This window comes from Pseudopipra pipra, chromosome 12, assembly GCF_036250125.1.
Source record: "Pseudopipra pipra isolate bDixPip1 chromosome 12, bDixPip1.hap1, whole genome shotgun sequence".
NCBI lineage: Eukaryota > Metazoa > Chordata > Aves > Passeriformes > Pipridae > Pseudopipra > Pseudopipra pipra.
In genome coordinates, this window is record NC_087560.1 from 2982305 (window position 1) to 2999987 (window position 17683).

Genomic DNA, 17683 nt, shown 5'->3' on the forward strand with positions numbered 1-17683 from the left:
TTGGGTAATGCCCGTTTTAGGAAGGTATGAAGTTGCTAAAATTATTTGAATTAAATAAGGACCTTATTAAATAAGGACCATTTTCCTGAGGAATATGGTATCTAGCACTTTTCATCTTGCAGTTGATTAACACTTAAGCCACTTAGCCCTTATTTTCAAATCTTTTCTCTCTGTAAAATATTAATATCTCAGATGTAAAAAAAAGTGCCAGTTGCTTCTATTTTCTGTGGCAATGTGTACACCATTCATTTCCATTAGGATGATTTAGAAAAAATCATTAACTGAGGTTCACAGTTCGTGCACTGAAAGTTGTCTTTTGTAGCAGATTTTATTGATCTGGTGCAGAAAAAAAGGTGGGTGTTTTGTACAGGGTATTTATTATATATGTTATATATATGTTATATATAATATCTGTTATATATGTTATATATTGTTATATATATTATACACGTTATATGTTATTATACATATTATGTGTATCTATATCTATAACATATATATAGATGGAAATATCCTGGGTCTTTGTAGCTTGCATCAGTTTTCCTATTTTTGGTTAAAAGTTCCAAAATATTCTGATTTAGAAACTTCTAAAAACCCTATTCTTCTAGAAACTTTAAAAAATAAATTAAAAAAAAAAAACAAAAACAAAAAGAAAAACAAAACACCACACAAACCTACTGTTTCATACGGAACGGAAATTAAAAGTTAGTTTAATTTTCTTTTTCGCTAGAAGTCACTGAAACTCCCAGCCTCCCCCGAGCGCGGTGCGGCAGCAGCAGATGCTGCCGGGGTGGTCAGCCCGGAGTTGTTTCACGGGCGCGGCGGGGACGAGCCTGAGGGAGCGGCGGTACCTGCCGGGAGCTCCTGCGGCGGCACCGGCTCCCGGAGCGGCTCGGGCAGCCCGGGGGGCCGCGGCGGGCGGGGTGCGGGTGTGTGGGGGTGTGGAGGGGTTCAGGTGTGTGGGGGTTCAGGTCTGCGGGGTTCAGGAGCGGGACACTCGAGTCCCCGCGGGGCCGGGACCGCCGCCCGCGCCCTGCGCTGGTTCCCGCCCCCCGCGCCCCCTCACGGCCCCCGCGGGGCGGGCCCAGCTCCGCCCGGCTCCGGCCGCTCCCGCCGCTCCCGGCTGCGGGGCTCGGAGGCAGCGGGGCCGTGCCCCAGCCATGGCCGGGCGTGGAGCGGGGCTGTGGGGCTGCGGCCGCTCCACCCTGCTGCTCCTGCTCCTGCTCCTGCTCAGCGGTCTCTGCGCGCCCCTGCTCGCCCAGCCCGGAGTCCCGCAGGCGGGTAAGGCGGCGCGGGGCGGCCCCCGCGGGGTGAGGGCCGGCGGGGGGAAAAGGCGGCTCAGCAGGAGCCGGGAGGGTGCGGGAGGGCAGGGCACGGCCGGCCGGGGGTCGGAGCCCTCCCGGCGGGGATGGAGGGGGTGGTACCGCGGCCCGGGAGCTCGGGGCCGCCGCCTCCCCCGGCTGTGCCCGGCTGGGAGCGGTTCGTGAGGGGAAACGGGCGGGGTTTGCGTGTGGGGGGAGACGCCGCCGGGGCTGGGGCCGCCACGGACCCGCTTCGCTTTCCACGGCACCAAGTTTTGGCCGGACTCGGCTGAGGTGCGGCTGGTGCCGAGGGGGAGCGGGTCCGGCGGGGGCTGAGCAGCGCCGGGGGAGCTTCGAAAAAGGGAAGGGGACCTGCAGGGACCGCGGCCAGACCGCCTCACAGGGCTGCCCCGGGCACGGAGGGGAAGGTGCCTTCGCCAAACTACGGCTTTTCAGGTGCACGTCAGCCTCGATTGCCACACATTTCATTACACGGTGGTTATGCTTTCTAAATGCGGATGTATTGTGATACACCTTAAGGATTTCGAGTGCCTCAGCTTTCCCTTTTTGCTCTGCTCACTGGTGCAGTTGTAGGTTTGTGTGCCTGCAGCTGGTACGGAGGTGAACTTTCGGAAAGTATTTTAGTAATTGCAGTTTCGCGTATGGATGTGACTGCACATAAAACCAACCCTCTTAAGAATTTATAACAGAACTCTCTTTAGTTTGGTCACGCGTTATTTCTGCGACTTCAAAAGAGTCAGTCTCGTAGTTCAATCAGGATGTAACTTTCCACGTTGAAGGATGTAAAACAGCGTGTGACTCTGGAGTGTTTATAGAATTACACAAAGATTAAAGGAGCAAAATCACTCGTCAAAGATTTATTTAGAAACAGTTATTTTAAAGCGTTGCTTGTATATGATTTATGGGTACATTGCTAAGAGTTTTGCAGAATGTCTTGAAACCATAACTGCCATATTTACAGGCAGAAAGAAAATGAATGAAAAATGAATTTGACCTTTTTTTAAATATTAACTCAAAATTGAAAAAGTGGTTGTAAGTATGGTTTGTGGAAAGTTGATTGTGTTGATGTCTTGGTTTTAATTCAGCTGACAAATACTCAGTCTCTTATTGCTAAAAGATTATTCTTTGTCTCAGCATTTGGAAAAGTGTTTTTCATCATGAGAGAAGATATTGCTGTGCAAAATCATTTTGTTACATTATGTGATTTATATGACTACATGTAATTACCCACAGTTGTCAGGTGAAGCCCAATTTGGCCTTTTGGCACAAACCAGCAGTTTTGACTTCATTGAGAACTGATTATACAGAGAAAGGATAACATTTTCTCTTCACAATTTGTTTGCTGTAAAATAACACGAAATTTGCTGTAAGAGTGCTTGTAAATTAATTTGGTGTTTTCTTTCATTAGTAGTGAACTAACATTTTGTCTTGGATAACTGAATTATCAAGGCAAAATACTTGCTGATTTAAAGTACAATCAAATGATGAGTTTTGTTCCTTGCACTGAATCTTAAACTAAGAGGTGAGACTTAACTGCCCAAAAAATGAGGTTGCCAAGCACCTCTAGCACTGCTGTGCTGCAGACCTGGGGTGGGGTTTCCTCAGGAGTTCATGCACCCAAACGTTTCCCAGTCATTTTAACAGAGCAGATCCTTCTCCCTGCCCAGAAGGGAGCTGCAAACCTTCCTGCTTGTATGGGTTTCTTGTGATTTTCCTCTTAAAATATTTTGTGCTTTCTTTAGAGATTCTTAGGAAGAAAAACATGAGCATTGATTTGTGGAGAAATGTCTGTGTTGATTTGTAGAGGGAACTGTGGAAGGAAGCACTTGCAGTTCCCTAGTTTTTAGAATGGTAAAACCTGGGGTTTGTGTGATATTGCATGTTCTGAAATCTTCTGCTCTGTGTCTAGTTTTGAGCAGAGTACCTGATTTCTAAACAGAGTCACTGATTTCAGTGAGCTGTAGGGTTGTGTGTTCTGGTGTATCCAGGACTGGAATGAGCTGGGTGGGCAAAATGCTGCTGTGGCAGAAGGTAACGCCAGTGGCTGCACTGGCAACTTGTGAGGGGCCCCAGCCTGTGTCTTATTCACATAAATCCTGGATTTGTGTTCACTTCCCTGATGCACAGCCTCTAAATTTATATGTATAAATGGTTCTACTGAGAAGATTCTACATCCTTGTTCTTCCTGTTTCTCCCTGAGCTCTGCACTTGTGTGCACCCTGTTTGCTGCTTGTTCTCAGCATTTCTCAGTGCAGCCTTCACAGTCCATCTTCAGTCCTTAGTGACAGATCAGCAATCAGTGGAAAGGATGAAATGATTAAAAAATGGTATAAAGAGAGATGACAAAACCCTGGATCCGTTACAGGAAAAGTCCCCCTGGTTTCAGAGTGGTGGAATTTTCCCCCTGGGGCAGCCTTTTGCTGTGCCCCGGCGGTCGGGCGGGGAGGAGGATCCCGGGGCAGCTGAGTGTTGAGCTCGGGAGGAGATCGCAGCCCCGCCCTTGGACTGCAGGGGCTGTCGGTCAGGAGGTGCTGCTGGCAGCAGTGTCACCAGAGAGGTCACGGGCTGTGTGTTCCACAGGAACCACAGCACAGCTATTCAGAAAGGAGTGCTCTGTGCTCCAATTATCTCCTAATCTAAAGACTGACCACCAATTCGTATCTAGTTCTTGGTTAGTTACAAACTACGTGGCAATATATTATTCTGTTACTAATCAAACTTGTAAATGTATTCAAAAACATGGGCCTTAATGATGTTAAGCAACTAGGAGATAGTTTAATTCTGCTTTACAATTATGAACTCAGAACTTTAATTTTTAAATTTGATTTGGGTGTAAGAAACACCTTCCCTGCTTTCTGTGGGCAACTCTTGTACCTCTGGGCATGTTGGTAAGTATTGAGCAGTGTTACAGCTCAAAATTTCTCATAGTTTCATGTCCAATATATGTCATTTTGTTTTGCTGTTGGTTGGGCAGAGGTTGATGTGTGAGGTAAGAGGGAAGGCAGAAATCCTCCCAATAGCTTGAAAGCCCTGTATATGGGTATATATATATGTATATGTACCTTTTCTGTGCTTGTAGATGGAGTTTTTTAAACAGGGGAGAAAAAAAATAGTCCTGGGGAGTTCAGAATGTAATAGCTGGCTTTTCTGACCCTTTCTCAGTAAACTGGATGGAGTTAGTAATGCTGCTTTGACTTACAGACATCCCAGAAAAGATGATTTTGATCTCTCTAAATGCTTGCTGTTAATTAAACGCTCGACTGTCTGTGATTGGGTTCTTGGCAATTGCTAAAGCACGGGAGGAAAAGTAGGCCAAAAAATTGAAGACCATGCAGAAAGTGTGAGTCATGGTCCTTTTGAAAGGGAGGGGGGAGTCAGGACAGAAATAAAACTTCCATTTTATGCTTCATTTACTATATTACATGTATTTTCTACTTAATGAAGTAATGGTGGGAAATCATCTCAGTAAATACGAGTGTACTGAAAGGTGTATTGTATATATTGTATATATTCATTCACCTTCCAGGCCTGTAAGAAAATTATTAGTTGTAGTTTGTAGTAGTTAGATTTGTGGATAATAGTCTGTATGTTATGATAACACAGAGTTAAACAATATAATGTTAACTACAAAGTGTGGATATTTTGCAATGTTTATTGTCCTTAGCAGTGTTCTTTTTCATGGGTTATAAATGTGCATTAGTAATATATATTACTTCTGAATCCACATCTTAACATAAGGCTTCTAAAAAGGGACCCTTTCCTTTTTCCCATGGACTTCCTTTGAAAATGCACCAGGTAGTGATGCAAAGAAAACCTGAAATCATTAACACTCGGCTCTATCAATTAGCAAATGCTTTGAACTGTGCTGTTTAATGTCTAAGGACCAGCATTATACCTGCAAACCCAATGTGGTTCTTAGACACATCATCTAAGGAAGTGCAGAGGAATGCAGAGTTCAAAGAAAGCTTATTCTTTGGAGAAACATGGACCGTGGTGTTCTCTCATTTAAAAATAAACAAATATTTATGAAAATACATCTGAGATAAAGCTGCAACACTGACTGTTTAACTGGTGGTTCTTATAAAAAGAATAGTGCTGCCAAATCATATTAACATGCTAAGAAGTGTAATCCCATAATGGTACAGGAAGAAACGATTTAAAAAGATGGATTTTACAAAAGAAGACCACTTTTGTGATTTATCTGAGGCATTTAAAAAGTCTGCCATCAGCAGCACAAGTGAAATTTTGACTTGAGAATGTGAACAAGATGAATGGACATGGACATGTTTTGTCGTGCTGTTCATGCAGCTGAGACCCATGTAATGCTTCCTCCTATTTTCTAAGTAGTTCTTCCAAAGTACTTTAATAAAAGAAGTTTGTTAAGTGCTTAGGGAGGAAATGGTAGAACTGAATTTTTAAATACAATTTTATCTAAGATCAAGTGCTTGATTAGAATTTTTACTTAACCATTTTGTCAGAAGTGTTCTCCAGCTATTTCAGGGTTTAAAAAAATTTGAATCATCAGTCTGCTTTGTGCATAAACATTTGTTTCCTTTGTGCAGAATTCAAATTTAGGCCATCCAGCATCCCGTGTGATTTAGGGGTTGTTTGGGTGGGGTTTTTTTGACATGGCATCCCACAGAGAGTGCAAGTAATCAAGTGAATGTTGTCAGTGAGATTTCTCACTGCACAGTACGGAGCTCCCTTTGACCGGGGCTGCAACTCTGCCCCAACAAAAATGAAGCCACACAAATACAGGCAAGCTTAGAATTGCCCTTCAAAGGCTACAAATCTCCCAAGTTTATTTTAGTACAGGGAGCTTGTGGCAGGGGTGATGCTCCCATAATCTCTTGCCATCTGATTTAGGATGAGATTGTAGTTGTTTGTTTGCTAATCTTGCTAGTCATAGGTTTTAACCTCTTTCTGTTTTTCGTAGTTATTCTGCTGCCTTAGACCTCTGACTGTGTTTTACCTGTTCTCTTCTGTACATTTTTTCTGCCTGTCACCAGTTCTTCACAGTTTTGTTATTGATATGGGGGGTAACTGAGAGTCACACCCTTTGTTGTAACCTTAAAAGCACATCCACAGTGGAAAAGAGAATGAAACCCGTGCAGTCTATGCAACAAATTAGTTGAATGCTCCTGTTAAATAAAATATGCAAGGTAGGGGTGGTTACTTACTTTACTTTTGCTAATTCTTAATATACTGTTACCATTTCCAGCCTCCCCATGGAGCTCTCCTTTGTATTAGCAGCCTTTTATAGACCAGTATGCCCCAGCTTCTTCATAAACTGAATAAACTAGAAATACTGAAAAGCAGGGATATTTCTGTGATAAGAAAAAACAGAAAAAAATTAGTCAAACTATACTGTTAATAAATAATGGTCATTGTAATAGATCAGTGAGTGTACTGTAGGTCTGAGTGTAAAACGTTTGGACAAAGATCTGTAAGAGTATAAAAGCAGTAAAATAACCTGTCCCCATTTAGCAGAGCAGAGAAGTTGCTGTGTTTTAAGAGAAGCTGAATCTGGAAACAGCACATCCCCTGAAATGCTGTGTTGCTGCACAGGAGGTCATCTTACAGAACACAGAAATGGTGAAAGTGCAACTTTGCCTCTGCATTGCTTCAAGGTCAATTAATGCAGAGAGAATATCCAGCTGCACAGTCAGCCTCAAACTGTACAAAAAATTCAGCTGAGAGTTGTAACTGCAGAAGGGAAATGTAATTAATGCTAATGCAAACATTAAGTATTTATGAAACATTAGGCTGAAATATACACAAACCCATCCATAATTCAGGAAATAGGGATATGGAGATAGAGAAATCAAATTGTGTCTTCAGGAAGTGTTCTTTTGGATGCCTGTGGCATGTAGGACTTGGCAACTCTGTGCATACTTACAAATAGGGAAAATTCCTTGGCTAATGAGGATATACTGAGCCAATTAAAATAAATATATTTTAACCTAATAGCTGTGAAGGCAGCTTGTACGTGTGCAACCTTGTGTTGCTGCATCATTTTTGGCAGCAATTCTTACGAGCTGTGAGTTTTCCTGTGCCTGCCTGAGGTGTGTTCAGTGGTACAACACAGGCTGCCCACAGCTCCCTGCTATCACACATCCTACATGTCAGCAGTCTGGACATGGAAAGGGGTCCAATTGTAGAGCAAGTACAAATAATTCCTCTCCAAGAACAGTGGGTTTGTGAACAGATGAAATCAGGTTTGTGTTTTGAAGCAGAAGGGTGAACTGTCTTAAAACCCAGATGTTGATTGGGCCCACAGCAAGAACCACTCAGCAGCATGTTGGTGTGTGGGGAGATCTGGGGGGAAAAGGAGTCCTGCTCCTCCCCCTTTGCTGATGCTGTTCCTTAAGCTGCATTCTGCTGTTGCTCCTCCTGTGACATTTCAGAGAAAATCCAGTTAGTATTTAAATACTAGTATTTAAAAAACTAGTTAACTAGTTTCAGTTAAAACACTAAAATCCTTGTACTGGACTGCCCCAAAGCACCAGTGCAGAAGGCAGGGAATTGCCTCGTTGGGCCCTGCAGAGCTTTGGGTGTTTTGTCCAAAGGACCTTTAAATTAAAGCCTTTTGCAGCACAGCAGAGCTGCTGTTGTCACAGTTTGATGAGCGGGAAGGAACTTAAAAACTTTGGTTGCCTGCCCTGGTTGCCTGGGCTGCAGCGGCTGCAGTCACACACAGCCAGGTTAGGCCAGCCCAAATCAATGGCTTTAGCAAAACCTCTGCAATAAGTGCAAGTCACTGTTGGTCCAACCCTGAGGCAGCTTTTGCTGGTTGTGTTGGAATGAGAACTGACACCCTCTGCAGGTGTGACACTGCCTGATACACAATTTAGTGATCCCAGGTAATTCCAGGATTCTAGTCCTCCTCACTGTCTAATAACCTCTGATTTACTGAATGTTGATGGTGATGAACTTCAACTGGGCATTGTTTCTGCTGCCTTTAACTGATGCTTTATTTCTTTTACCTTCTTTTTTGAGAAAGATTAAATACAACCAGTGTTTGTTCTGCATGTACTGGTCACTGCTTGCTCTACTTCTGTTATGTTGACTAAATTTACCTCCCCTCCAAACAAAATAATGTTAAGCTTTTAAATCTCTCCTTGCATGGATGACTGTCTCCGCTTTTAATCTGTTCATGACATTTTCTGGTGCTTTTCTGTTTCTGATATATCTTTTTTTAGATGGATGCTGTTAGTGAGCACATGATTTCTAGAGAGGTCATGCCATACATTTATGTAATGGCATAATATTTTAAGTCTGCTTTAAAAAGAGATGGTGGTAAACTTCTTTCTTTTGTTTGCTCTGTCCCTTAAAGTGACAATATTAATTGTTAGGTCTTTTTGGCAGTAGTTTCAGTCAGTTCAGATCTCATCAGTGAGTAGTAAAAATCTCTGTCTAGAGCATATGTTTGTGTTTTCTGATGATTGTTCTGACTTTTGTCTGGGAATTGGAGAACCCTTCCATTCAAGGTGTGTAGTGTGTGCTGATTCTTGAGGCATCCTCAGGTGTTTCACACCACATTTGAAGGCTGTTCTTACTGAGTTACTCAGTTAGACACTGATCTTGCCTTTTATCCCCTCCCTCCCCTATCTCTGTATCTTCCCCAGGTTTCTCCTTCTCTTGTTTTTTTAGGGCATATAACATTTATGTGGGTTCTCACAGTGGATAAACTTTAGATTTTGCCTTTTTTTTGTGTGTAGCAGGGTTTCTACTGACGCAGTTCAATGAGAACATGTAGGTAAAAACCAAATTTTTCACGGATTCCCAAAGATAAAAGGACAGCAGTTGCTCAGTGAGGTGCTTCAGGACAACTTACATCTCTCCTTTAAAGTCCAGGCTGCTCTCTCAACACAGTTTCTACATCTACAGTACTTCTTTTTCCCCAAAAAAGCTCTGCCATGTATTCCATTCTTTCAGAAGACAAAAGAATACATTTAGTTTCTACTTTTTTTGTAAGCTGTACAAAGACTTTTAGCTGTTTCAGTCCTCTGTCTGTCTCCAGGCATTGAATTGACTCCTTGAGAGCTACAAAAAGAACTACAAAGGTGCTTTCCAGTCAGTATAACATCAGGATAGGTAGAGGATAGGCTGGGAAATAGAATTGCATAAGCATTTAAGATGCAAAACAGTGTGGGGGGGAAAGTGCTCTACAGGCAGGAGCAGCAAAGTTTATACATGATAGATCTGGCCAAACATGAAATCAGTGGTAATAAATTCCTTTTTTCATAGGTGTGTCTGAACCTTCTTTCATTGCCAAAAGTGAGGATCGTTTGTTCAAGCACTTATTTGAAGACTACCAGAGGTGGGTCCGTCCAGTGGAGCGCTTGAATGACACAATCAAAATCAAGTTTGGCCTTGCAATCTCTCAGCTGGTGGATGTGGTATGTATAGCTAATAAGTTGGAGTGGTTTTTTTTCACTAACTTTAAAATTCTGGGACATAATGTCATGTGAAATAATTGTGCATATTTTAGCTCAAACACAGTAGATTAATCTTCTGGAATTATTGTCAGTGTAATGAAAAAATGCACTGTGGATGCATGTGTGATGTCCTCATATAAACATACTTGGTGACTGCAATGCTTTCAGAAGTGTATTTTGTACTCTAAATTACAGACCTCTATGAACTAAAGCAGCTATTTACTATGAATGTTCTATGCTGGTTATTTTTTGTAACATATGCTTTTCTTTACAGGATGAGAAAAATCAACTGATGACAACAAATGTGTGGTTGAAACAGGTATGTGTAAAATATTGATGAAAAATTCTGAAGCTTCCTGACTGCAAATGAAAATCTGGAAGAAACTTTTCTAATTACTTGTATATTTAAAAAAACTTAGTTGCTGAAAAGTTTTCATTCAAAAGCTTTATTTAGAAAAGCATGGGTTGCTGTAGTGTTCTGTAAAATAGCTTTGAGTTCTTTTTCTTCTGGGATATTTGAGATTGTGGGATAAACATCACCGAAGAGTTTCAGTTTCAAAGTTGTATATGCTTGCTATAAGGAAATACTTTTCCCTCTTAGGAATATTTGGGTTTGGGCAGAAAAAAACCTGAAGCTTTATAATAATCAGGGTCCAGGGCTGAACTTAATTGGCAGTATTAACTTGGGAAATGCTGCTCACAAGTCATTCTCGATTTAACTCAGCAGAATGTTTGCAGACCCCGATTATAGTCACTGTTTTTGTTTGGGCTACTTCCTTTCTGTTTGGTTGGTTGCATTTTTTTGCTTTGTTTTGTTTTTTCCCTGTTGATTCCCTTTTTTTGCAGTAACTGTAATTTCAGGCCAAGTTTTTATTTTCAGGGAAACTTTGAGACTACCTAGCAAATGTGTTGAACCACTTTAAATGAAATAAGAACTGACCTCTATATATGTTTAAAATTCTGTTTGATGGTGAATTCTTAGAAACTTAAATTCTTCCTCTTGAGCTTGTAGTTCAAGTGTAAAATTACCAAAACACTACTGTGCTTTTAATGGTGCTGTTTTTAGTGTTGCTGGTGGAAATCAAAACTGCCTTTTAAGAGTTGCATCATGATGGATTTTTTTTTCTGTCATGGAAATGTCTAAATTGCTTCTGATTAGCTTCCAGTGTTTGGTATTGATTCAGAACAAGCTTTTTTCAAACTTAATTTATACAATTAAGTTATGTTATAGCAGCCCTTACTTATGTATACATGCTCTGAAAAAGGAACTTCATATCTTAAGTTCTGTACAGAAATAATGTCAAGTGGCTCTTACAGCAGAAAACAAATACTGAGTGAGGTAACTACATGACTGTTCAGCAAATTAATTGGTTTATACAGATTTTAGAAGCAAGTCTCACTGTTTTGAATTGCCTTATTATCTGTTCTCATCTGGTGTTGCCCTGCTTAAATCTGCTTCCCCACAATAATGATTTTTACATCTCCCATATCCACAGGAATGGATAGATGTGAAATTAAGGTGGAATCCTGAAGACTATGCTGGAATAACATCTATCCGTGTCCCATCAGATTCCATTTGGATTCCAGATATTGTGCTGTATGACAAGTAAGATTTGAGTCTTTTCACAGAAAACCCATTTCCTTTCTGACTTTGCTGTCCCAGCTGGTTCTGGGAGGCTCATTGGACAGACACATGTGGACATTTGGTAGAGCTAAGGCTGCTGGAAGAACTTGCCTCTGAATGCAGAGGGACTTTGTTGCCATTTTAAATGCCAAAGGTTTTGCTTTTCTTCTGTATGGCATTTCTCATCTCTTTAAATAAAGTTTATTTCCACTTCTTCATGTAAACTCCCTGTTAGAAAGCAATGTCTTGCACAGTGCTGGGTACAAACAGTGTAGGGTGATGGGAGGGAAGCAGCTAATTTATACTGTCATAAGTCATATTTAGCATGGAATTGAAATTAAGTACCCTCAGCTTTAAGGGGGGGATTGTGTTGGGTTTATGTTGTTTGGGTTTTTTTCTTTTGAAAATCCCCAAATATCAGAAACAATAACTTTTGAATTGACCTTTCTGCTCAACTCAGGGGCATGTACAGTGCTTTACATTTCCTGACTTGTTGAATCAGGATGAAAGGCTGTTGCAGTGATTGTAAATTCCAGTTTGGAGGTGGCAAACAAGTAATCTTTTACCTGCTTCATGACTTTTTTTCCTTGATAATTATGATTAGGCCAAATTGAAAAGTACTTATGCTGCATTACTAATAGAAACACCACAATTGGGTCGTGCTGTTGAAGGTCAGGGTTTTCACAATCCTTTCATAAGTCAGAAAGTCTGTGCAAGAAAGTTGCACAGACTTTTTAATGAGTTAAAAGTACTCTTCACTCTTCCAAAGCTGTTTACCTTTGTGGGATTCAGACCTAACCAAAAAAAAAAAAAAAAAGACTATGAAGACAGTACCAAATTTTGGCTCTCAAGGGGGATAAGGGATAAAGAGCTGAAATGCCAATAACAAAGCATATTTTGCTAATTAAATGCACCCCCAGACCCCCGTTGTAATTGCAATTACTCTCTTCTTTCAGTGCAGATGGACGTTTTGAGGGAACATCTACAAAAACTGTGGTTAAATATGATGGCACCATTGCTTGGACTCCACCAGCAAACTATAAAAGTTCCTGTACTATTGATGTAACCTTCTTCCCCTTTGACCTCCAGAATTGCTCAATGAAATTTGGGTCCTGGACTTATGATGGCTCACAGGTTGACCTAATTCTCGAAGATTATGATGTTGACAAAAGAGATTTTTTTGATAACGGAGAATGGGAAATAGTGACTGCAACGGGGAGCAAGGGAAACAGGACTGATGGCTGCTGCTGGTATCCTTTTGTTACATATTCATTTATAATTAGACGTTTGCCCCTTTTTTACACCTTGTTTCTCATCATCCCTTGTATTGGACTTTCGTTTCTCACCGTCCTGGTCTTCTACCTGCCTTCAAACGAAGGCGAAAAAATTTCACTTTGCACTTCAGTACTGGTCTCTCTGACTGTTTTTCTTCTTGTTATTGAAGAAATTATTCCCTCATCTTCCAAAGTTATCCCACTCATCGGAGAGTACTTGGTGTTCACTATGATATTTGTGACCTTGTCCATCGTAATAACCGTCTTTGCCATCAACATCCACCACCGCTCCTCGTCCACGCACAACGCGATGGCGCCTTGGGTTCGCAAGATCTTTCTTCACAAACTGCCCAAGCTGCTGTGCATGAGGAGTCACGTGGACAGGTACTTTGCCCAGAAGGAGGAAACAGGAAACGTGAACGGCTCGGAATCCTCGAGGAACACCTTGGAGGCGGCTCTGGATTCCATCCGCTACATCACGAGGCACGTCATGAAGGAGAACGAAGTTCGTGAGGTGGGTGGATTGGTCCTGTCACACTGATCCTGTACACGTGGAAATGAGAAAACCAAGTAATGGGTTACTGGGCAGTGTCCTGTTAAAGATGTGCTAGGGATTTCCAGGTTTTGTGCTCCACTGGAAGCTGTGTAATTGTTTCCACTGGAAAGAAGTGCAAGGATGGTACAATGCTGAGAATTCTTATGGATATTGGGCTGATACAGCACAGTCCTTGGGTTCTTTAAAAGTCTTTTGCTTTCTTCCAGCAGTTAGGTTCATGTTGTTGGTTACACATTGTGAGGCACTTGTGTACTCTAACTGTTCTCTCCAGAGCTGCTGAGATGAGGAGATATTTTCCCCTTGAATGTTGTACCTGGAGGCTGTCTGAACAGTGCCTTATATTTTACTTATATTCACCTTATATTTTCAGAATAAATATTACCAAACCATGTTTTTTACCTTTCAATTCCAAACAAAAACAGTTTCAATGCTCTAACTTACATTAGTTTAAATACAAGTTGTGGCCCTATGTAGGTCAGTTTGTGCCGAGGTCAAACATGGACTAGATGACTTCCTAAGAGTTCTCTTCTGCCCTTATTATTATTTGTCTCTAAGTTATATTAAAAGATGTCAAAGGCTTTTTTTCAGTCTGTGCATTTGCACTCTGAACTGCCCTAAATGGATGTTTACACCACTTGGGTAAGAGCACTCTGAACCTGTTTTCTTTCCATGCTTTTTAAACTGGCACCATTGGTACACCAGAGACTTAAATGTAATCTGCAGGCTAGTTTAGAAATATAGAAGTGTGTGTGGTCTCATGATACTTCTGCCTGTTTCTGATGGCACAGCCTGGGATTATTTCAGTTTATATGGAAAAGGCTCTCTTCAGAAGCTGCTGGTTGCTAAGAGTGTTCTCACAGTCTAGGAGTGAGCAAACTCCTCTCATGTGCCCTCTCAGGACTTGATTCTGACATTGTCACAAGGGATCCGGCCTAGATTCTTAATAAATGTGTCTGCTGTACTGTTAAAGCAGCATCCAACAGCTCTGCATTGTATGAACAACAGAAATAATTTGCTATTAAATACATAATTTCTTGTATATTATGGGTTGCTTTTCTTTCTCCTGTGAAGTTACTGTATTTGACTGTGAGTGACAAGAGAAGTGATAAGTACTTTGTTTTTCAGATGTGACGTTTTTGTGACTCTAAACCTCAGAAATTAACACACAGATGAGTGGGGATTCACCTGTGTTTTATTGCTTGGGCTCCAGAGAGTTTGCAAGCTGTAATTGCAAAAGTTGTTAATAAACACTACCCAGCTAGTGCTGTTGTAGCCTTACATCTTGGGAAGCATGAGGCTTGGGAAATGTGGAGAGCTCCAGTTCAGCTCCAAGACAGTTGTTTGGCAGGGCTTTCATTTGCTTGCACAGTTATATCTGCTGTACCTGCAAAACTGTGGATGGGTATGAACAATCCTATAAAAAGGAAGGTAGTCTTGGAAGGTAGTCTTGGAAGTACAGTGAGTGTTGTCCCCAGTGTGCAGTTCTGTGCAGAAGTAACTTCACAGCTTTCAGATCTTGTTTGTAACACAACACCTGCTCAGTACTGTAATTTTATTTATTTTGTTTTTTAGTTTGGGAGGTTTAGTGTTTTTTGTTTAGGTGATGGGAGGGGTTGTTGTCTTTTTTTTTTTTCTTAATAACTTTTGTTTCTAGCTCCTGCCTGGGATTTCCACTTTATGCTGTCGTGTGGCATGAATGCTGCAGTGTGTTAGAAAATGGCATACCAGTTTCATCTCTCTATAGATGAGGATTTTCAGTGCTTGCCAGGGTTGGTTTCTGCATTAAAATCTAATATTGGTCTGCACAGCTTACCAGTCTTCACAGGGGGCAGTTTGCTCCTGTTCTACCTCTGAGTATAATCATAAAATGTTGTTAAACAGGATTATCTAATGAACAAGGCTGAAAAAAGTGTCCTTTGAAATGATTAAGAACTGCAGGATGTGGTACTGTATTTTCACCTGTTCTTGCACATACTGACCTTTTCTTGTGCTCTTTTATTTCTTAGGTTGTTGAAGACTGGAAATACATTGCTCAGGTGCTTGATCGAATGTTCTTATGGGCTTTTCTCCTGGTTTCAATCATTGGATCACTTGTGTTGTTTATTCCTGTTATTCATAAGTGGGCAAGTATAATAGTACCTACACATATAGGCAGTACAAATGCATAAAAGGTTTTTGGAGCTGTCTCCTGCTAATATGGCTCCAAAGAGTTTTGCAGTAGCTCTGTTTCCATGCTCGTTCTTTGTAGGCATGTTTCTGATAGAGTGAAAAAAAAAACCATTCCAAAACTAGGAAATTAGGATTATATTAAAGCATGGCATTCCTAGGACACATAGAAGTCAATTTGCTTATTGCCAGTCTACTAAGTTACTTCTAAGCCAGGTCAGAATTAAAAGAACTTTCTCAAGCACTTGCATGTATGATATATGAAAAAAGCATACACTGACACCTACTGCAAAATAGAAGGATTTAAATTTTTTTAATGATGATCACTGTAGTCCAATTATTAAATTACTATATCAATTGTTATACAGAGTATTATATTTGCAGTTACACAGTGGAGTTGCTTATTTCGATTTACTATAGTATAAAAAGGAGAATTTTTATCAGCTCTCTTTAATGTGCTGTAAAAGTAATTTAAAATAATAGAAAAAATGCAAGTTAAACTTCCTGCATGTCCAATATACAACTGAAAATAGTGATTTGGCCATGTTTTGCCTCTATAAATTTTCAGTGGAATTTGCTGCTAAATTGTAGATCTTGTCAGTTCTATGATACTAACATGAACATTCAATAAGCCTTAAAATGCCTCAAGCACATGTGTACATTGATGTCTCCATCAACTTTGGAAAGGAAGGCAAAGACAGTTAAATGAGTTCCCAAGTTGCACAAGGGCTGGAACATTCAGGTTTCTTTATCCTTGATGAAGAATTTGATACAGTTTGTAACTTGCAAACTTGTTAACTGTTTCCTGCCTTTGCGTGTTTCTCAGAATTAAGTTTTTAAGCAGAGGTTTTTAATTTTTTAATTTTAAGGAATCTGGGGGAATGTCTTTCTGAAGGAAAGGTTATTGAATTATTATGCCATGGAACCAGATACAGATGATTAAGTTTTCACACATTTGTTAAACTGAACTTAAGAGAGCTGCCTTGAGTAGGTTCTCTTGCTTATAAACCCACATGTAACTCTAAGCAGCAAGGACTTACAGCTTTCCAGTCTTTCTTTTTCCTGAGATTGCTGAAAACAAACTTGCAAGTTTTCAATTATTCCATTAAAATCTGTTCTTTACATTGATTCCAACGCCACCTTCCTTCCTTTCTTAAAAGGTTGATTTGTGGAAAAGACTCTCAAATAGTTGAGTGTTTTCCCACACCAAAGTTTTGTCAGTGCTCTTCAAAATATAGTTGTTATCCTGTAGGACTAGCAGAGCAATGCCAAGCTAGAGCAAGTCTGGGGAAGTTTTTGTTTGCTTAAGTTACTATCTTAATAATAACAGGTTTAGATGAGAAGTTTTAATGTAAATGGTGGTATTTTCTATAATATAAGCTTTTATAGTGGTTATAAATTTGAAAACCAGACACATACTCCCCACACACCCCCCTGGAGCTCCTTTAGAATAGCCCTGTTTGATTATAAGAGTGATTGCTTATGCCATAACATATATAACTGAATATTTATTTCAGATTGTCTTAAGCTGTAGGATTTTCTTGTTTTTTTAAGGCTCACAGGTGGAGAAATGATGCCAGGCAAGCCTTTTTTTAATAACAATTTATAAATAATTCTGGTTGTAAAGGGAGTTACTCTTCTTCAGCTACCCAATTACATTTGGCATTGGATATCTGTGTTTCCTCTACTGCCATCATAATTTTAAAGGTGAGCTTGCAAAGATTATCTGGTTTAATCCATTAATATAAGAATTTTAACTTCCTTGGTATTACTAAGATTAAACAAAGCATCAGTGACTTCTCTGTGTGGAAGTTGCAGAAATACTTTAGAAAGCTTGTTTCCTGTTCAAACACAAAATTTCCTTTTATAGTCTTCCTTGGTTACCCAAACAGAAAGCAAAGTAAGTAAAAAAGTAGATTATATATATATATAAATATATATATTATTTTATTAACTCTCCACCTTATCTCTTTCCCCTTGTCAAGTGATGTCTGTAGACTGCCCTGATGGGCAGCACATTGCCCAATGGAGTCACAGTCCTTATAATAATTCCCAATTTTTGCAAATGCATGGATTTCTTTTAGTCACTTCCACAGTCTGATCGTGGTAGATTTAGAGCTGACCCTGGAATCCTTGGGGTCTGCAGCTTATCAGGTGTGTCTGAAACAAGAGAATGTTAACAGACTCAGAGAAATGCACCTTTATCCTGTAACTTATAATGAATGTACTGAACTGTAGGCAATGCTACCTTATCTAGGTTTTTGTTACTTGGTCAAAATAAATGGAAAAAAAAGGCACCA

At 40.4% G+C, this 17683-nt stretch overlaps 2 protein-coding genes across 2 annotated transcripts in view; one reads left to right on the forward strand and one right to left on the reverse strand.

Annotated features, from left to right (window-relative positions):
* SKIC8 (SKI8 subunit of superkiller complex) overlaps positions 1-1401 on the reverse strand; it is a 110115-nt gene extending 108714 nt beyond the window's left edge. Inside the window, exon 1 of the mRNA XM_064668415.1 lies at positions 1398-1401. The gene's annotated coding sequence lies outside the window, so the exon portion shown is untranslated. The remainder of the gene's footprint in view (positions 1-1397) is intronic.
* CHRNA5 (cholinergic receptor nicotinic alpha 5 subunit) lies at positions 1105-16511 on the forward strand. Its single transcript, XM_064668411.1, has 6 exons — positions 1105-1281; positions 9573-9724; positions 10038-10082; positions 11260-11369; positions 12344-13175; positions 15224-16511. Exons 1-6 carry the CDS (start codon positions 1161-1163, stop codon positions 15383-15385), a joined length of 1422 nt encoding a protein of 473 aa, XP_064524481.1. The 5' UTR covers positions 1105-1160; the 3' UTR covers positions 15386-16511.
* The last annotated feature ends 1172 nt before the right edge of the window (positions 16512-17683 follow it).